At 24.4% G+C, this 23,036-nt stretch overlaps 1 protein-coding gene across 2 annotated transcripts in view; it reads left to right on the top strand.

The window, feature by feature from the left end:
* LOC129611029 (GTP-binding protein Di-Ras2) overlaps positions 1-16,732 on the top strand; it is a 134,652-nt gene extending 117,920 nt beyond the window's left edge. Inside the window, exons 5-7 of one of the 2 annotated variants that reach the window (XM_055523939.1) lie at positions 939-1,096; positions 13,371-13,476; positions 16,560-16,732. In XM_055523939.1, the coding sequence (XP_055379914.1) occupies positions 939-1,096; positions 13,371-13,476; positions 16,560-16,635 (340 nt within the window). In that variant the 3' untranslated portion in view covers positions 16,636-16,732. Of the gene's footprint in view, positions 1-938; positions 1,097-13,352; positions 13,477-16,559 lie in introns of both variants that reach the window. The other variant, XM_055523938.1, reaches the window with a different exon arrangement.
* Positions 16,733-23,036: the final 6,304 nt, after the last annotated feature.

Genomic DNA, 23,036 nt, shown 5'->3' with positions numbered 1-23,036 from the left:
TTGCAATAAGGTGCCGAAAATTCAAATTTTACAGATTTCAAAAGGTGATAACTAGAAAGATGACCGAGGTAGAAAAAAATCTTCAAACAAAATAAACTCTTTATTAGTATCTAAAAAGTGTTAAAATTTCAAACTTCGGCAGGCTAACGTTTAGGTTTTAGAAGAAAAACGGTATCAAGTATTTGAAAAAAACGGATTTTAGATAATCGTTAACTTTAAGCTCAGCACTGCTTTTCAGTATTTGTAGAATTTAAAAACTGTTTGTACTTTCGTTGCAATAAATAGACCCAAAAATTTTGCTGTAAGGACGGAAAGACGGGCGGACAGAGTGAATCTTATAAACACGTTTTTTAATGTTTTTTAATGTTTTTTGAAAAAGTCTAAAAACAGGTAAAATGAAACGATTTGTAATTTGTTTGTATTTTTATTCTTAAAAGTTATTGGAGTTGATGCAATATTTTAATATAGGTAATTTGAATTAATTAAATATAACAGTTTGTTAATTTAATATAAGAGTTGTTTATAAAAATTTATTTAACTTTTAACGTATACGTTCGCTCTACGGGAATTTTAATTTAAAACATGGTAAATATTTTTTAATATCATTTAATTACCAAACACTAAATTAAAATAATCACTTAATGTAATTTTAATATAAATTTTCCATAATTTAAAAAGTATTCTGCAAGTTTAATATTTATGACACCATAGTAATAATATGACCATATTTCCTACATAATTTTAAATATTCAATAAATTAAATTAAATATTTTTTATTTATTTAACACTTTAAATTTTATATTATAAATATTTTCTGTCAATTACATTACAATAAATTTCAATTAACTGATATACAATGTAATTTTAATATTAAATTATTGTCCACACTGTAATACCATATTTAAAATGCTACTATTTTATTTCTGTATTAATTTCAGGGCAAAAGTTTTAGAATGTTCCGCTAAGGATAATTACAATATAACAGAATTATTTAAAACATTATTATCCTTATCAAAATATGTGACTGCAGGTAATAGTTCCAGTGAAACACCATTAAAACGGAGGTCATCAGCGTATGTTAGTGCAACAAGTAAAGGTAATTAAATTTTCCTAAAACAGGATATACAAAATTAAAATAAAACTAAAATGAAAAAAAGGAAAAACAAACACATAGCAATTAAAATATAATTTCCCTCTTTAAATTTGACAACAAGTGAAAAATCTTTCGTATACAGCCTTAGGACTAAAATATATATATACATTTTTTTAAGTCTAATTGCTATATACTATATATACATTAAATACTCCAGCCACTATATTATTATAATAAAATAAAAACAAAAGCAACAAAGAACCAAAATTATATTAAAAAATTGAAAAATAATGAAGGAGTGAAGAGATGGTTTTGATATTATGGTGAAAATGTTGACGGATTAAAAGTGGAAAATAAATAAAATATGTATAACAAAAAAAACAAAAGAAAAACAATTTATTTTGTACACCATAAGAACATTTGTATACATTTATATTAATATTTTTATGTATATTAATATTTTTATGGAATTTTCCGTTTCGCTGAATTTCCCCCATAGGCAATTTAGGTGAGGTGGGCTTTAAATAAGTCAATAGCTCTCCCTGGAATCGGATTCAAAAAAAAATCAAGGTTTAACATTTTTGTTTGCCTTACGTAATATACTGTAAAATTAATATTTGGTTGGAAAAAACATTCTAACAATTTAAAGGCATCTTAATCTTGAGACCTTAAAAAATAAAATTGAATGTAATTTTGAATTTTTTAAAATGTTTACTTTAAAAAGAAAATCGAAATTATTGTTATTAAATCTTCACAACAGTTTTTAAGCATTACCATTTAAAAATACACTCAAAAGTTATATACAGTTTAGGTTTCTTAACGAAAGAGAACAGTAAAAATTTCATAGAAAATAAATTTTAACTAAGCGGTAAACTGCCTAACTTCTTCAAATATTTTCGAAATTTCAATATATTCTACGTTTGGAATTTTCGTCAGACTTAGAAACATAAAAAAATAATTTTAGTCTTAGTTGGAAAAACCATATCTTGGGATTAATACGTGTTGTCTATAAGCTGAACAAAATCAAAATAGAACAAAACAGACTAGAAATGCATTAATATTTTCTAACCCTAATTTGTTAATAGATTTTCACTATTTAGAATTTGACAATACTGTTTAAGAGTTAATTGACCAACTACTGCAAATGTGAAATTGTTAATAGCCAGTTTTTGCATTCCGTTAAACGACTAATGCGAAAATTGGCAATCTCGAAAGCAGAGCAGTCCACAATTACATGTATGGTTTCAATGAATGATAAATATATGTATGTGGCAGAATTAAAAAATTTACTAAATTTTTGTTATTAATCACACTATGATAAATTTTTTAAGTTAAAATTGAAATCTAAAGCAATAAAAAATTAAATTTAAAATAAAGAATTTTTAAAATGGGATAGATATTCATACATACATTTATTAATCTGCTATGCAATATAATTTTTGAAGGCAACTTATTTAAATTTATCATAAAATTCGAGTAAATTCGAGTATTTCTCCTTCCTTCGCTTTGTCTTCATTCTCTGAATCTTCACCAAAAGTGTTTTAATATTAAATATGAATAAATATAAAATTTAATGAAATTCCTTAGCTCTATAATATAAAACAAAAAACATCATCATGATGGCCATCATATACAAACAGTTCGATTTTTTTAAAGAGCTTTCCTTTAGAAATTTTAATATAATTTTCCAGGAGCAATAAATCCTACACTAAGAAGTGATTTTTATTTTTTAATATAAAACTTTTGCAAAATAATTCACCTTAATATACAATACAAATAAACAGAAGTAAAGAAAAAACTGAAGAGCTCATAACAAAAAGAAAAGAAGGAGTAAAAAATTTTTCTTATTTTTATTTTATCAAGGATAACCAGGATATTAGAAAAAAAATATATATACAAAGAAAGAAAAATAAAAACAATAAATCTAAATGAGATTTGCAATTGATGTTATACATACATCTATATACAGTTTATTATTTATAGGTGTCGTGATTTTAAACGATTTATCAGATGAAATTTAATAATAAAATATAAAAAAAAAATAAAAATTAAATGTCTGTCTGACAACAAAAGGATTTAAGGAAAATTTAGGTATTACCATTTTTGCTTTCGTTTATTGCATTATTTTATGATTCTTGATCATGATCACTTTTAGAATTTGCGCTTAAAGAACATTATTTTTAATACTCTGTTTTCTTTTTAATTTGAAAAACTAATTTTAAAATGTCAAATTAAAGAGTGACGTAAATGAAAATTGATTTATTTCTATAACAGAGTACGTTTTAGTTATGTTAGAATTTTTTGTATCATTAAACTAAGTAGATTTTGGAATTTTAATTGATAGATGCATCTGCCAATAAAATTCTGAAAGCGTTAAAATTCAAAGAGTTTCTTACACGATAAGGTCAGAATAAGGGATAGAAATTTTTGAAAATAGGTAAAGAAGAAGCCTGCGATGGTATGGTGAGAGAGAATAAACTCTGTTTGAATAAATTCAGAAAGATAGCGTTCGGCTTAAATAATTTCTGGTATATTGCAAACAAGTTTGAAACTAAAGAAATGTTAATTGCAATATAAATTTCAAAAGCTAGTGATCGTCATTTTCCAAAAATCTACCCCTCATAGTTGCTCTATGATCAAGTCTAATAAATATTATATATATATATTATTAAAGGAATATCTGCGAACTACAGGAAAATATAAAGAAAAATCATTAAAAGTTTTTATTAATTTTCAAAGGAAAACAATAAAAATGACATTTTGTTTAAGAATTGATAACAATAATAAAATAATAATGAATTCAAATTAAACAAATGATTCGTAAGGAAGCACATTTACCTCGAACTAATGTTTTACAAAAAAATCAATGTTTTGTTCAAATTATTCTAATACCACAATACAGACATTCCAAAATTATTTATGCGGGAAAAAATTTCAAGAAGTATTAAAACTATTAGTCAAAACATCTAAGATTTTTGCTTGTAGTTTCGAAAAATAAGGTGAATAAAATAAAAATTTTACCATTTTTGCAACGATGCTATTAATTTATTTAGATAGCAGATTTAAGGTAAAGGTTAATTTCAACGGTAATATTGTGACTGTAAAATTTACCTAACCTGATTCAAAATAGAAACATAGCTCAATATTTTTCTGCGTTTACAAAAATCAAAAACTAATGATGTCGACATGCTTAGTAAATAATCAGAAAGTGGCATAATTAAGGCTTGAGAATTATAAAAACAGATGGTTAGAATAGTAAAGCATTTTATTTCTCATTTAGTTTGGAATGTGCTTAAAAAAAATAAATAAATTTTAATGCTGTTTCAAAAGATCATTTATATAAATGCACCTTGTTCTCCGGAACTAAGTTTATTTCAATATATAAATTTGTGATATACATACATATATAGAATATGCCCATTGTAAGTCTTTTGTATATAGGTGATTAAATTATTCAATATTGTAATAAAAAATTACACAAAATTAATTTTTAGTATGAATTTAAGGTTAAAAGGTCAGTAATAAAAAATTGATTATAAAAAAAAAAAAAAAATTTCCAAGATTTTCACAATATTAATTTTCATTTTGTTTTTTTTTTTTGTTTTTGTAACTTTTATGACAATTTTTTTAATTTATTTAATTTTTTACGTCTCATTGAGTATTCAATTTACAGATTGACAATAATAAATGAAATTTTTCTTCTCGCTTATTTTCTGTTTTGTTGAATTAATAAACAAAAATTAGTGTCTCTTTTATTTCCAGTCGTTAATAAATTGTTTTTATTTTATGATTATTGGACAAAAAAAAATCAAATTAAATTTTATTTTCCAAATATTCAGTAACAATTTTTTAATTTAATTTTATCCCTCTCAAAATGTTAAACATTTCAAATTAAGTATTGAAGATTTTAAATTTCTTTTATTAAGGTTATAAGTTGATTGATATTGTATCAATTTCTATTTTAGTTTCTTTCAATATAAAATTAAAAATTATCGTTTAAAAGAGATCATTATTAAAAATAATTACTCTGAAATTAATTAATTTTTAAAAAAGAAATTAAATCGTAATAATTAAAAGGATTTTTAATTGTAGAGAGAGGGAAATATTATACAAGTACGTATACGTATAGAATAAGGGAAAAGAATGCAATCATACAATAATATTTTTGGGTTTGGTATAACACAATCGTTAACAAATATGTATATAATAGCAGGCTCAATCAGTGGGGTCCCCGACTAAATAGACTAGCAACTATTGACATTAATTATGAAATTATTAGCAGGCTCTATCAGAAGGGGGACCGACTAAATAGACTAGCAACTGTAAAAATTAATTATGAAATAGCATGTTCGCATTTTCTCTGAAAGCTTCTGTATACTAGTATAAAAAAAATTTTATATAAGCTGTTTTTAAAAACACAACCTTTATTTACTGTATTATGGCCGCATATAATTCAAAATGAATTCTCTATGATGAAATATTGTAGGAGCAGTTATGCTTCTTTTATAAGACAAAAAATTCTTCTTTATAGCTACATATATGTATGTTAGAAAAATTTAGTTTTTGAAAAATGTTTCTTAGAAAAAATATAACTGATATACAAAAACAGGATATTAGAAAAAATAATAATTTCAATAATTATAGTTACTACATAACACAGGTATATCTAGTGAAATGAAGCAACTGAAATCGAAAAAAATTACAAAAAAGAAAAATATGACAAAATTAATTACAAAGAAGCTTGTAGAATATTTTAAACATCAAACTGTAACATGTTCTTTTCATTTTTATTTGCTACAAATTTCTTTTGATTTCAAATATTGAAAATGACTATTTTTGACAGTGTAATTTGTAATGGGACGAAAAGACTTATCTAGCGGTTTAAATTTTAATAACTTATGTATTAATACTATCAAGGTCAGTGGAAAACTAGAAGTTCATTATTCACTCCAAGGGTTATGCGCTAGTGAAAGTCTTAGTCAGGTTAATCTTTTTATTCTTCCGTTTTTTTTTTGAAGTAGTTAAACCTATGATACTTCAGCTTATATTGCATTCACTTTATGTAAAATTAACATATATTCACGTATATTTTTGTGTTACATAAGGGTTTATTACTTAAAAATTGATAGCGCTTTCACATTCATAAGGTTTAGAAACGCAAAATTTTGTCTTACTAAATTAACATTTTTCATTTGATTATAACAAAAAACATTTTTTACTAAATTTTGTATACAACAAGCACTACTTATAAAAATGTGTAAATTCCAGCATAATATGCTAATATCACTTCTTTTCGAAAAATTCAGTACATTATTTTCTAATGAGAAAAAATAAATGATTTCTTTCGGTTGTTTGTACATCGCGAAACGAAAATTATTAAAAAAGGAAAAATCCAAAAGTTGTTAAAAATTGTTGATGTTTTTCCAAAAATCAAAAGAAAATGTTTAAAAATGTTGAATTTTTAGCAATAAAGAAATTTCTTTATCGTTTTCTTTGATCTTATTCTTCAACATCATTTAAATTAATTTGGCTCTTATGTGATAAAAATAATAATTTTCTTGTTAATAGTTCTTTTATCCCCACAATGGGCATTGTAATTGATAAAAAACATTTGCTAATAGTCTTTTAGTTTCAATACGAGTATTCTACAATTGTTTATAAGAATAAAGTATAGGAAAACATTTTTTGCCAAGAGCACAAATAAGAACAGGTGAAATAATTTTTTTTTATTAATATTTTTATGAGCAACAGATAAAAACTTAAATTTAAAGTACAGCATTGCAATTAGTATTAAAAAAAAAATTTAAATGCCTTAATTTCCAGAAATTCACCCTAAGGTAAATATATTTTCACAGTTCTGAAAACAATGTAATTCAATATTATTCTTTTTGAGTCAATGATAAAGGGAACTTGAATAATTATTTGGAAATATTCTATTTGATTTTCAAAAAAAAAAATTATTTATTTTTTCCACTTTGATTTTTAATTCTGAAATAAAATTTATAGGATTTATACGAAAAAAAATGCAAGTTCGATAGCCTTAACACGCCTTTCATTATTATTTTCTGCCCCCGGCATCCACCATTTAGGTTGGTCAACGCATTTATATCAATGTTATCAGCACAGAAAACACGTGAGCAAATTTAGTACTGAGCCAAAATACCGTCAAAATCTTGGAATCATCAATGAAAAACTTGAAAAATTCCTGATCTTAATACCCTCTGTACAAGTACATAACAACAGGATATTCGAAAATAAAACTGCAAAATGACTTTTTTAATTTTTTCTATTATTCCTACCGTATCATACTCGAATTACGAACAAGTTACAAAAGGCTCAGAAAAATCCCCATTAAATAGGTTTGACACGTCCTCGTGATTCGGGCTGTGTATCGAGCTCGTCATACTCATTTCCTCTTATAAGGATCTGGAAAAGTATGAAAACTTTAGATATTTTTATGCTCTGCAATTTCGTGAAGGGTATATTCACTTTGGAATGGAGTTTTTAACCACTTTAAGGAGTTGTCTCTGGTAAGAACGACACCAAACTCTCACAAGTGGCTTCTTTTGTGCCAAGAACTAACCCTATTGCAATTGGACTAATTCGGATAGCAGGTTCGCGTAGTTGTCGTACAACTCCATATGCTAATTCTATATATCCGGAGAAATAATGAAGCTATAAATTCATGAAACTGGTCAGTCATGTGTCCGATTGTAGGTCACATATTATATTTCCGAAGATTTGTTGGAATGATTCGACAGATTTGGGTAGCTGTCATACAACTGCATAAGGAAATTTTAATTATTTCGAAAAATAATAAAGTTAGATTCATGAAGCTTGGCACTTGTGTGTCCAATTATAGGTCAGACATATCCGTGCAGTTTCTATAGAATGGTTTGCAAGTTCGAGTGCTATGTATAAAGTAATGAAAGGTGAAGCAGGGTATAATTCGGTCGGTTTATATCGACTGAAACGTTTTTACTTGTTGATATTATTTTTAACAAATATGCCTGTCTCTTCATGGCTGCATATTATTATAAATTGTTAATATGCTTATATAGACAATATTAATTGATTATAGATTTTAGAGACAAAGACTTTTCAATATTTGTTTTAACCAAATTTTGCTGTTACCATATCCCATGTAAAACAAACTTATAATAAGGATCAAATTTAAAATTTTCTAAAATTATTGTTTAAAATATTAATGTAAGGGTTTAATATTTATTTCTGCTCCAAAATTATAATTAGAACATTATGTACAAAAAAATTATTTTCTAATTAACGTGTTTAAATTGAAAAATTTTCAACTTCAAAAGATTTTATCAAAGAATTTAACTTTATTTTTTAATTTTGCTTGTATTTTTGTTTTTCAATCATTAAATATCGCAATCAAAAATATCGTAGCCCCAATTTTTTCTTTTACAATAAATTTTTTAATAAAAGATGAAAAGGTTCTAATAAGATTGGACTAATGAGATTATAAAATATTTCTATTTTTGTAATTATATGATTTTTTAGTATTAGAAAGAGGGTGGCGTACTTTTTGATTAAAAAATTTTCTAAGAATGATTTATAGTAATTTTTCCAAGGTAAATTTAAATTTGACGGGTCTTAATTTGAACTAATTTTAAATAATTCAAATCGTTTGTTCTGTCTGTACCCGAAAACAATAACTTTTTAAATTTACCACAAGTTAAAGAATTATAAAAAATGGGGAAATCAAAAAAATCAAACGTATCCCATGACAAAGTGTATCTTTTTTATCCCAGTTCGTTCCAGGGAGGAGAATAGGGCTGGTACATGACATGATATCGTAGATAACCATGAACCCGTTTCTTACGTCATTGAATTTGACTAGGTAGGGGACGAGTCTACCGAGATTATAATGACATTTATTGTTTTATTTTACTGATATTTTTAACATTGAATATTACCGAAATATGGCACTTAGTTAAAATTATTAATTATTTTGTTATTTAATATGTAATTTATATTAACTATATAATATTGAATATAATTTTTATAGTGACCGGACCCGAAAGCCCTCAGTTAAAGGACCAGTGTAATAACTACTGCACCATTGGTCACTAACATTTAGGACTTTTAATCAAATTAAAAACAATAAATAACTTACCAATTTTAGCGAACGCATTCTTTTGGGCTTTTTAAAAATTTTATTGGGATTTCCGTTTTTCTTGGTTGCTTTTAGAATTGAGATTGGAATTGCTCTGAAAATTACAAAACAAAAAAGAAATTTACAAAATTAGTAACTTTATTCAAAATTTTTAACTCAGAATAGTATGAAGAGACTATGTAACTTTGTAAAAAATCAAAAGGTCTTTTGAATTTCTTTTCATAATTCCAATATAAAACGGCTAATAGCCTTTATTGACTACAAAATTTTTAGCACTTAAATATTAAATAAAATTTGAAAATTGTGGAAGCGCGCTTTTCATATAAAGCTGTTTTCATAGCATAATTAATTTGAAACGGGAAACTTGACAGAACTGTCCAAATTTACATAGATTTGAGCATCACACAAGGAGTATGCGTATTACGTAACACCCGGTTTGAACCAAATAAATTTAATTTGAAAATATTCTTAAAATTTTTAATTGCAAATTATGTTTGATTTTGTTCGAATTCATCTTAAAGGCTTTCTCAAAATAAAAGAATTTGATACAAAACTATAATCCTAATTATAGCCTTTTTGAAATAAAATTGAAAATTTGTAAATATTTTGACTTTTTCCATTATTATTTTAATACGATTGAATAATTTATTCACATGAATTATAAAAGGATATTGAGGTATTTAGAGTAAGATCTTTACATTTATAGTTACTACATTACTCTAAACATAATAATAAATGCGAATTTTTGTTATACGTATATTAGATTATATAAATATTTGTATATGTATATATACCCTTAACGCGTCAATTAATTCAATTTAATTGTGAATATTTCATATAAATTACATATTTTTTTCTTTTAAATCAAGTTAATGAGCAAAAAATAAAGTCCGATTATAAGGATTCAACATGTCGTCTTATTCTTAAAATTATATAATTAAGGAAATCACAGAAATGTCAAATTAAAAGAAACAAAAGTCAAGATATTTTATTTTTCCACCCAAAAAAAAAAAACAAAGAGGAAGAGAAAGTCCAAAGGAAAAATGTAAAGAAAATGAGAAAATATATAAATCCTCCCGATTATTAAAATTGCTGGAGAAAAAAAAGACCTTTATCAAATTAAAAAAAAATGAAAAGTTAATGAGATTTTAAAATACTTAAAATTAGTTTAGATGTTTATTACTGTGTTAAAAATATTTAACACAATATTATATTGTGGAATCGTGTATGTTCAAGATGGAGGTTATACGCAAATAAAAAATAAACATGCACATATACAGTATACTTATATCATGTTCTAATCCCGTAATAAAGGTCAGGTAATTAGATACATCAAAAAAAATTTTGGTTTTTCTTTTCACGACTGATAAAACCACCAAAAATTTTAAACCCGCTGTCAAAGTATTAAGAAAATTTTCCGAAAGTTTTTTATAAAATAAAAAATTAAAAATGATTTAAATTTTTAATGTTGTAAAGGAAAGGAAAAGAATCAAAAGAAGTCAAATTTATGACTCTGGAATGTGATCCAATGATTTTGAGTGTTGCTACCACACAATTTACATTTACGCAACCTTTGGTATACTTTCAAAAATGTGTAATAAGTTCTTCGATTTTTGACTCACTTGTTTAAAATTTCAGCAGTAACACAATTTTAACGTGTAACCCAATTTACATAAATCTAATTCTGAAATACAGTGAATTTGTTTGATGCACTCGAGCAGTTACTTCGATAAGATCCAAATTAAACAGAATCACATGGTAAAATCATATGGTAAAATCGAATGGGTACCTATAAATTGATTTAATTCTTGATTATAGTAATTGATATAATTATACTAAAATAAGATTTATGATATTAAGACAGTTATAAATGTGAAGGAATCCAAAGCTTTGAACACAAATCTTCAAACATTTGACTGCGAATTATAGTCAAAGGTTTTTCATATTCACCTACTTGAATAGTAGTTTGCTTATTTATATTTAATGTTATTTTTTAAACACAACGGAAATTTCATTCTAATTCAAACAAATTACACCAATACATTACATCATTGGTCCTCTTGTCCTAAATCTCTCAATAGAAGTATACTCGCATATACATACTGAAAATGTATACATCAATTTTTCTAGTAACGTAACCATTTACTCAAGAGAGAAATTAAAATAAAATAAGATTTAAATTTTTAATGCAATAAGAGAGAAAATGATAAAGAGAGATTTATTGATTTAAAAAAAATTAAGATTTTTCAAAAAGGCACAGTTTTTCATTAAGCTCTTTATGATTTTTCGAAATAACTAACATGAACATAAAACAGAAGGTTTCCGGAAGGAAATAGGAAAGAAAACCCAAAAGTTGTTTTTGAAGTTTCATGACAGCTACTTTACTAGTTCATTAGTAGTTAAAAGTAAGTGTTTCACTGAATGATTGATTAGCTGACTTAGTTTTTGAATTGTTGCTAAAACTGATAGGTGGCAGGACAAACATACATGCAAATATAAATTCACTTAAAAAACTCGATGTTAAATAAGAATATTTACGTATGCATATTTATATTAACCAGAGTGTTCATATATTATTATCCCTTTAACCAGCTTTGAAAATCTTAGCGAGAAGTAAATTTGTAATAATATATATCCAACGTAAAATATTTTATACAGGCGTGATAGGACTTGCTTAAATATCGGACATAAGTGTACTGTATAGTTGTCTTAAACATTTATTCAATGTGGGGTCTAAATGAATTTACCTAATCGGTTTAAGCACGTTTTTGTAAAAATTGTTGAAATTCTAAATTATTTAAAAATTGTAATTAACTCAAATTAATTTACTAATTTTAATTGGAATTAAATGCTGTTAAGCTAACAATCACGTAGAATTCAACAATAAATAATGTGTGTTCAATGATTAATCTAACAAATCAAGCACAGAAAACAAACCTGTTCATATGTATTTACCCAAATACACATATTTTTTGAATATAAAAAAATTTAAAAATATTAAGGCTCCTGTATATACTTGTACTTGAAACTTTCTTAAAAATATCTCAGGGCAATGTTAATTTATATAGTTCTACATTGTTATTTATTCAAAACTATAAAAATAGAAAAAGGACTTAAATCTATTTCTGTCATTTAGGAAAAATTTCTGCAAAATTTTTACTTTCAGACACAGAACGAAAGACTTAACCTTTGCCATTTTTTTATTGTTTTTATTAAATCATTACAAATATCTAAAGTTTTTATGTGTTTCTATATACACCTACAAAAAAGTATGAAAAATTTGCTTTTCAACTCTTCCGAAAATAGATTTACAAATCGTTCCCGAAAGTTGAAATCCTTAACAAATTAATATTTAGTCTTCTTATAAGTTGCCCTTTTTTTAACTCAAAATAAGTTCAAATGTGTGTATTATAAATCAGGGTGTTGACATTTTGTATTTATAAATATTTATGAGGGTTTTACATATAAAGGATACACATAAAATGATTTTATTTTACTTCCGGTTTACGAAAGAAAATTTAATAACAAGAGGATCTCATAAATAATATTAATATTATCCTTGCAGTATATATAACAAGTAAATTAGTTTATGAAGGCGGATAGCCTTTTTTATATTACTAAAAATTTAGTTTTATCTTAATGCAAAAAAGTTAGTACAACAAAATTTCACTTTAATATTTTAAAAATGGCCATCATTAGACTTCATTTATAATAAAAAAGTTCTTAAATTTTTTCTTCGAATTTTTCAGACTAGGTTGAAAATAGCAATATTCAGATCATTCGCTTTATAAACAGTTTATTTTTCACTATAAAAATAATTATTCCCAATTTTATAGACGCAACAGAACAACTTTAGCAAACAAAGAGCAAAACTGACCAAGTGCAAAGTTGAATTTTTTTATAATTGGAATAATTAAAATTTTTATAAATTTCACAATTTAAATATTTTATTTATTTTTAATTTTTTCTTTTTCAAAATTCTATTTGGCTCTTTTTTTTATTTTTAAAACAAATTCTTTTCAAAATTCCTATTTTATGAAAATTCATTGAAAATATGTGTAAAATTTTGCGCTTGGTCAATTTCGCTAACATATTTACAATATATTTTTACCTTAAATATAGTTTCGAACTTTTTTACAGGTAAAACACGAGTTGCAAGTCCATCAATATCACAAGAAAAACGACAAGCTTTATTAGACTCTGACCCAGCAACTAGTGGTGAATCAAAATTAAAACCACGATCAAGGTAAAAATATAACATATTTTTATTGTATATATAATTATATTTTTATGCCATTGTATACCAACATTATTATGTCTTCTTTTCTACTTTAAATTTGACTCACAGTAATTCTATATATTTAAGCGTTTTTATAGAACCTTGAATCACAAAGTAGTCTTTGCCCTGTAATAATTAACCGAGCTTCCTTCTCGTCCTGATATTGAAACACATTTTCTATATCAGATTTGTGGAATTCCTGTAATTTTTATAAACTGCCTCTTAATTAATTGTTTATTTTTAGGAGGACGTAGAAGCGTTTTATTAAATTTTTTTTGTAAATTAATTGAAAAATGTTTCACAAAATATTATAGAAATATACTTTGTATAACATGTTATGATTACAGCATATGAAATTGAGTTGCTAACCAAAAATTTCTAAATTTCCTATACGTCCATATGCGTGTGATTTTGAAACCCATATACATTTTTACATTTATGTGTATATAATTTAGAAATAATTGATATTCTTGCAATTTTTATTTTTTATACAATCAATTTAATGTTTAATATATAATTAGAATTTCGTGAATAATAGCGAGAGAATAATAGAAAAATTTTATAAAATAACCTCATTATACTAAAAATATAATAATACTATTATATAATTCTCACAAAAAATGAATGAACACAAAAACGTAAATAAAAATTTCGAGGATGGAATGAAAAAAATTATGCTTGTTCAAAAATGTAGAGTCTTAACAATTTATTTAAGATATACTTGCTCTTATGAGCTTACCTTATTGCACTTAGTATGTAGTTGTCGTGAAATATTGTTAAGTTTCGCATGTTGGTTTGATCGTACAACCTTTACAGTCGATTTATAGACGTAATCTCTACAACTGTTTGTTAAAGGTTATTTTTTTTGCAATACTATACCCATTATTGAGTCCTTGTTTCAATTTAAGTCCATCCTAGCATATAAAAATTCCAATTTAGATGAAAATCGTTTTTTCGAAGTTTATTTTCTTTTTTTATCAAGGTTTATGATGTAAACAAAAAGAACCCTTATCAGTTGCAGAAAGCTTAAGCAAAAAAAAAATAATTTTTACAAAAATTGCTTTTCTATTTTCTTGAAGCAACGAACTGTGAAAATAAAAATCAAATAAAAAGATGAGAAACTTCTTAATCTATATTAAGGGAAAAAATTGAAAAAAAGACAGCAAATACAGCAGATAGAGATTACAATGTGAGAGTAAAAGAAATAACTTAATTGTTTCTGCCTTTTTAACGTCAATCAAAATATCAAAGTCTTTTTGTTTTCTTTTTTTTAAATTTAATACAATATGTATTATAGGCCAAGACATAATACAGAAGCTCATCACATACCTATACCTAAATATAGGAATTCCGAGGAGGTGAACGTCATATAAAAGTTTTTTATTAATTTTTAGCGAGCGCATTGCATATAAGAAGGGAGATTATGTGATGGCAAGAAATTTTGCATATCGAATTTTTGATGGAAACACACTTCTCCGTGGGAGGGAAGCGTAAATAAACTACTTTTAAGTTGAAAATAGAACAAGGGCGATTTTCCGTTGCGAAATGTCAGAATTCACAAGAATACAACTATTTGAATGAGACTGCCCAGAATCAAGCGAAGAATAGCCTTAATTCCTATTTTACCGCTGTTTTTTGTGATATTATCTGTTTCCATAAAACAAATTTGCTTGCAAATGGGTGTGACATTATGTGAAACTAATGTTCAATTTATTTTGCTGTTGCCGCTCACCGCTTTGGCTCCGTTTTCGCAATTACAGAAACATCGGCCTGTCGGTCTGTGTTTGGACGTGTGTATTTTAAGTTCAACTGAATCAATTTTTATGAAATTTTATATGTAAGCTTATTTTGGCTATGTCACGATTTGATCAACTTTTAGGAGATACCAGTGAAATATACCTTTTTGTGACTGATTTACATTTTTGCGCTACAAAGAGAAATATTCAACCGATTCAATCCGCGAAATTTTCTTCTTTAAATTCAGGGTGCTAAAATAATGAACTTATAAATTTTTTTGGAAAAATCTGAGCTGGCAAGCTGAAATAGCGGCCGATTTTACAATTTTTATTATATATATACTGAAATATAATTCATGAAATTTCTTAAAATTTAATTTCGCTAAACAATAGGCAATATACGTTGCGGTCGGCTATGTATCGACCACACCAGATGTTTTTCTATTTTATTTTGTTACCATCTTATTTGAACATCTTTTCTTAAGATATAAGAATACTTTACGAATACCAAATGAAAACATTTTTTTGGTCAGTTAAATATGAAAATAGTTAAAATTATAAAATTCTTTAACGTACATAAATTATTATGAACAAATGATATCAACTGCTTTTCATTATTTTAAATGATTTTTACACTTAACTAACTAATTTCAAGAGAAGCCTCTTCGATTCTCCAAATGCGTTAATAGAGTAATGAAGCGTTCAATAAAGGAATTGAAATATTAAAAAATACCCATATTTAATTAATACAAGATAAATAGTGAAAGTATCATAGAACTTCTATCACGCCCCCGGGTGTCACTTTTCCATATGAATTGTAAATACTAATTTATCAATTTTGAACTATAATCAAACTAGTATTATGCAGTATTCGCTAGTTTATTAGGTAATTTAAATGAATTGTACGTCTTTATCTCATTGTATCAAATCGAAAAAAACATAAAAAATAAAGAAAAAAACCAGAATTCTAACTTTAACGAGCTTTACCTCAAGAACTATGGCTCAATTCTAATTGATTGTAAGATCGAAAATAAAGAGCAATTAATTAAGTTTAAAACAAGTTCCCAATAATTACTCCTTGGTGCATGGTTCCGAAGTTATGAGCATTTATTTGTATGCAGCAAAAACCTTGTATCTTTTTTTTTTCAAAAAAAGTTTGCAGACTGTAGCACTAAAACGAGTATATCTGCACCCTTCACCCACAATTTTTTACTGAAAATTTATCAAAGAATCATCCCTAAACCCTTAATGCGAAACACCCTGTATACTATATTAATTTAATTTTTTTTTCTTTATTCTCTTCTCATATTATAGGTCCTTAATTCGACGATCATCAAGGAAAACAAAACAACAAATACAAAATGCAAATGATGATTGCAATATTCAATAGATGAATTTAAAATAAAAAAAAAAACAATAAAATTTATTGCTTTATATAGGCTTTTTAAAAAAAAATAATAATAAATTAGAATTTATTTTGAAATTGAGAATAGTACATATATATTTATGTATAGATAATAATAATATCATATTATAATAATTAAATTTAAAAAACAAAAACATTTAATTCTTAAGTTTAGGGATCAAATTATAAATAAATGTTAAAAGCAAACATGCATACATACATATAGGTAATTATGTAATTGTTTAACTGTGAGTTATTTTGTAAAAAAAAAATGGTAAGAAAAATGAAAAAAAAAATTAAATAAATAAATTTTTTTAATATTATATAAGCGTTATGTAAATTTAAAGTTTTTTTATATGTTTTTTATTTTATAACAAAATATATATTTAAAAACTAAATAATTATAAGGTAAATTTGTTTAATTGAAATATCAAAACTTTATTATGTAAAAAAAACAAAAATATAATTACATATAGAATTTATATAGAGAAAAAATTATTGAATTGTAAATGGTAATTAATTTTATCAAAAGCAACAATATTTTAAAATTAAAAATTAGAAAAAAAATACAAACAAAAAATATTTATTATCAATTTATCAGAAAAATTAGGTCCAAAACTTTAATAATCTTATTATATATATAAGCATATTACATAAAGACATACATACATATATATCTATACATACATACTTAAAAGCTTCTTATAATATATAATACACAAATTACAAAAATATCTTTATATAGTAGTTATAAATCAAAACCCTTACAAAAGTATATGAAAACAAAAAACCCTAAAAAACATTTAAGAATAAAAATATACTTGAAGAATTTAAATAAATAAAAAATTAAAAAAAAAATAGCTTTAAGACACTGATGAGTATAAAAAAAAAAAACTTTACGCTATATACTAATTATGTATTTGACTTCAATGAATTTATATCTATAATTATTTAGAAATACACACTTTATGTAAAAACAAAGAAACGAGTTATAAATATAGGAAAATAATTAATAATAATTGTATGTACTCAAACACAATAAATCAAAAAAAAAAATTTGTATGGTAATCAAAATTTGAAATTTCTACTTTTTTCATTTCTTTTTTCCTTAACAATTTAATTTTCAAATAAAGGGAAATGGATTCAATATTGTTTGTAAATTAGAACCAACTGGCCAATTACAGCAGAATTAATCAAAATTGTCAAATCATTCTTTGTTATTACAAACAAATACAAATTGGTTAAATTTTAATTTTAAATAAATTACTTTCCTCTACACACGAATTACCAAGTATAAAAATTCCCTTGTATATTGTATTCCGAGCAAATATAAAATATTCTGCTTTTACAATACATGCTTATTAATAAAATAATTTGTAATATTAAAACGGTTTTATAACAATTGGGCTAAATTATGAAGGGCAACCATATGCAATTTGATAAACTAACATAATAAGAAGATAGCTTGATTATTCTATAGCATTTCACGTTTTTTAAATGGAAAAAAATCCAAATATATACAGTATACGACGTAATGATGCCAAGTACATAATCTCCAAATCTTAAATCATTGATATTTTGGAAGTATAATTCGAAAGCTAGGAGGAAACAAGGGGGATTGGAGGAAGTACAATAGATCCTTATTAGCGGTCGCGGGGGGCTCTTACCTCGGTTCTACAAATTTACAACATTTATTATTTGCTGTTATTCTGATCTTCAATTTAATTGCAGAAAATTCTACAATTTTTTTTTTAATAATGAAAGTCTTTTCTTAAATAATTTTTTTCTTTAAGCCTTTATGCTGTAAATTTTATTGATTCAATATAATTTTGTGCAACAAATGTTGATTTTAAATTTAAAGTTCAGTAAAATATTATGTAAATTTTATAAGTACTGAATAGTGCTTATAAATTATTAAAAATCAATTATGTAGTAATATGGTTATCGAATTTCATTCAACTAAGACATACATTTTTGAAGTCTTCTTAAAATGCAATCCCCGAAATAAATTTAAAATCATACTCCTGCCTTATCGAACTCAAGTTTTATTCATTAGTCAATTTTATCTTAGTTTAAAAGTGCAAGCATGTATGTCACTAATAAAATTCAAAAACCAAAAGTTATATTGAGTTCTATAATACAAAATGGAAGAGAATATTTGTTTTAATATGTTATATTCCTTTATACTATACGATATATTTGGAATATAATAAACCCTTTTAATCTAATTATCTTTTAATATTGTGATATAATATGTACTCCAAAAATAATATTCTGTAGTAGAGAATTAAATTTTGCACAAAAATTTTATTTTATAAAATAATGAAGAAATTCAATAAAACAATTTAATTTTTAATGATTAATTAACATTTTATTTGAAATATTCATTAAATATAGCAAAAAAATCAAAACCGTATATTATATTCAATTTTTTGAAAAATATTAAAATTGAATATAATAAGTAAACTCTGTATGAGCTATTAAGCTCTTTTTGAGAAAAAAAAATTAATGAATAAATAAAGAAATAAAAATAAAATCCACTTTCAAAAAGTAAGTAAAATTTTCAATAGTCTCATTAACACGACATCTTTTACTCATTTATTCATATATAAGATCACCAGATTATTCAAGGATTAATTCAGAAATTTTCATCACATTAAAAAAAACACAAACAAACACACACGTAATATAGTTGTATACTTTTATGCATAATAAAATCAACAATAATTCGAATTTATTACATTATATAAATTTACTAATTAGCACAGAAATAAAAGTATTTAAAAAAAAAATTGAAAAAAAAAACTCGTCAATAGCATGTTTATTGTGATAAAATAAATGAAAAAAGTTGAAATTTTACCACAAAAAAAAATTTATTATATATTCATAATAACTGCAATGGAAAAAAAAATATTACAAAATGAAAGTAAATAATTTTATTATTAAAAAAAAATATTATGTTTGACAAAAAAACGTGACCGATTCATTTTAAATGTTATAACAAACTGCAGAACAATTAAAAGAAAACAATTTATTTTAATTAAAAATTAGTTAACGGATATTAATTAATACATAAAAAATAAAGTATTGTATAATTGTTGTAAAAATAATGTTAAAATAAAATTTAACAAAAAAAAACTATATCGATGCAAAGTGAATTGTGATGAAATAATTAGAATTTTTTTAATAAAAATGTTATAAAATTAAATAAAAAAAAAAAAACAAAAATTAATTATCATTGAAAATTAAAATACAAAACCAAAAAAAAAAAATTGAGCTCAAAAGTAAATATTCAATAAATTAAATTATTATATTGTAATTGTAATAAAAATGTAAAATCAAATTTATTTATCAAATTCGATTTTAAAGGTATTTCATTATAAATACAAATATTATCTAAACAAAAAATAGATTTATGTATTTTATATTAAAATTCCAATTTACATGTGTGCATATACAATCAAAATTTTTTAAAATCGGATTTTGCTAAAAATAGCTACAAACTGTTTTTCTAAATAAATATGCAGTTTCAGATGTTACTCCAGAACCATTGAGAGTAGTTTTTAAAAGACACATTTTTTTATGCTACTGTATTGTAAGAGAGTAAGGACTAACCTATAAATTTAAAATTTGATGATTATTTCCCAAACGAAAACCTTAAGCCATCTCCCCTAATAATAAATATGCATGTATACAATATAACTGCTCCATTCAATTAATTTCTTGTATAGTATAGTTAGGGGTTTTTATTTAAACATATACGAGGACATGACCTTGTAATGCAATGGTATAATTTCAAAATTTACTAAAAATTGACACATAATTTTATGGTTTAGGCAGCCTCCCGAATCACTAGAATAAAAAGCTAAGAAATGCCATTTATTTCTGAAAGATTTTCCAAAATAAAAAATTTTATATCGATTATTTTCATTTTGATTCAGTGAATTTAGTAATTCGGTGATTTGAGTTATCAAAATTTGGTACATTTCCATATTTCTAGTATTTTTTTCACCTTTTCGTTAACATCTCAGGAAACAAAAAAAAATTGATCAAATCATAAAAGAATTCGATTAAATAATTTTGATTGTATATATATACATACAAACACACAAAATGTATATGTTTATATAATATACAACATGCATACATTTAAAATATTATATATAGTTAGATATCAAAAACTGAAATTATAATACATACATTATAGACTATAGTACATTATTAGAATTATCAATAATAAAAAGACAATTCGAATTTAATATGATAAATTGTTATGAGAAAAAAGCAAAATACATACATGCACACATATATACATACAATTTTTAAAAGAAATATTTTTGAACTATAAATTATGATTCTATTTTCCAAAATCATTATCAAAATCAAAATATTGGCATTAATATTTATAACTGCTAGTCAACTACAACCTCGGTTTAAATAACTTCGGTTGGCAGTAGATCAAAATATCGTTCAAAATTTAGAACAAGTTGACTAATTTAATGAGGATAACGAGTTTGTACATTTTGTTTACATTTTGCAACAAATTTTGACTGCATTCTTAAAAGTTTCGAATTTTTTCTTTAACTAAATAATTCTTGAAATGCTTCTTTCGAAATACGTTGATTAGTTTATTTTGTAAAGAAAAAACTTGTGAATTTTGATACCAATTATATGTAAGTATTAAGTAAACATCGATTATTCAGCGATTATCGATTCATCGATTATCATATGTATGTAAATGTATGTATAAAAATTTAGTTCATTTTTCTTTTTTTAATTTCTATAATAATGATTAAAGTTATACTGTAATATTGAAATTTCAACTAATAATTAAATTATATATTACATAATATATCAAAAAGAGCCATTAAAATACTTATAAATAAAAAATAATGTATAGTGACAAATTTTCGAAATTGTAGTTTTATCATCTATATAATAAATATTATTGAAAGCTAAACTTATGTTTTATTTAATTTTAAAAGAAATATCCGTAAAATTTTTTGTTTCATATTTTTGTTACAATAGAAAGGATTGTGATTGAATAGTGTTGAAGAGTGAGTAGTTCTAATTCCATCAGTATTTAAAATTAATTTCTAAACTCGTAATGTATTACACACGGATATAGAGCTTGGAGATAACTAATCATCGGTATATCATATTAAATATTGCAGAAAATTTTCATAAATTTCTTCTTTTTCGAAAGATTCTTCTCATTTTGTAAAAAAAAGATATTCAATCAATGTCAAAAGTTTTTTTTTTGTTTTAGCCCTAAAATGTTAAATTTTATACTCGTAAAAACAAATTTTCTCTTTGACAATAAAATTTTCGGATTTTGTTTTTCTTTTGTGTTATTGGAATTTTTATAAGCAATCCATTATATTAAAACAACATTAAAGGAAAATAGAAAAAAAATTGCTTAATAGTTTCAACCTCAATAAAACACATCCACACTAAATGCAGAATTTTAACAGCCAAATATGTGATCCTTAAGGAAATTAAATTGAAAGATGACATACATATATCAAAATTTCTGGAGAAAAGAAATGAAAAATTATAAAACTCAAATTAAAATTTACAAGCAAAAATACGCGGTTTTTATAGAAAAGGCATCGTATGTATGTATGAAAGTACAAAATTTAATAAGAACTTCATATACACAACAATGTAAATTTATATGAATATATGAGTACTCGAATATATATGTATATGTATGCATACATATGTGTATGCATATTCACATATCATGTAGGTGAACAGCATTAATGATGTTCTAATTCAGGGGTCCGCACATCGCAACCCTTTGAAACCCTTTGAAACTTTTCGGACGGCCTGCCAAAGCATCAATATTATTTTAAGAAAAATCAACAAGCATTAACAGTAAGGGTGCCGAAATGTGACCGATGATCAAAATGTGGGGTAACGGAAGCAATGCGAGAAACATATTTTATTGCAGAAATTTATTCTGCATTTTTCAGTGAATTTATTTCTTAATAAAAATATGTTTTCTATAATTATGTATTTTTAATAAAAGCGTTATATATAAGTTACAATGTTACAAGAGTTACAAGAATGTGAGACGCGCATAAAAATTTTATTTTGAAATTATTCCGCCGTGCGATGAAGTTTACCGACCCTGTTTTGACTAATTGATGTGCATACCTTGAAGGAAATGCATAATAATCCAAAATAATACCCCAAATTATTGCAATAATGCAACACTAGAATATTCAAATAATTCTTAATTTCTTAAAAATCATTTGAATTAATTAATTCTTGTTATACTATTGTTTGCTGTTATAAAAGCTCAATTGATTGAAACTTGAAGGTCAGATTTTATGGAGCAAGAATTAATGTATGTATATTTATATTTACAATATCTCAAC

The sequence above is a fragment of the Condylostylus longicornis genome, unplaced genomic scaffold, assembly GCF_029603195.1.
Source record: "Condylostylus longicornis isolate FDR11 unplaced genomic scaffold, ASM2960319v2 ptg000048l, whole genome shotgun sequence".
NCBI lineage: Eukaryota > Metazoa > Arthropoda > Insecta > Diptera > Dolichopodidae > Condylostylus > Condylostylus longicornis.
Note: the sequence above shows the minus strand (reverse complement) of the source record. Positions and strands in the feature narration are given on the sequence as shown.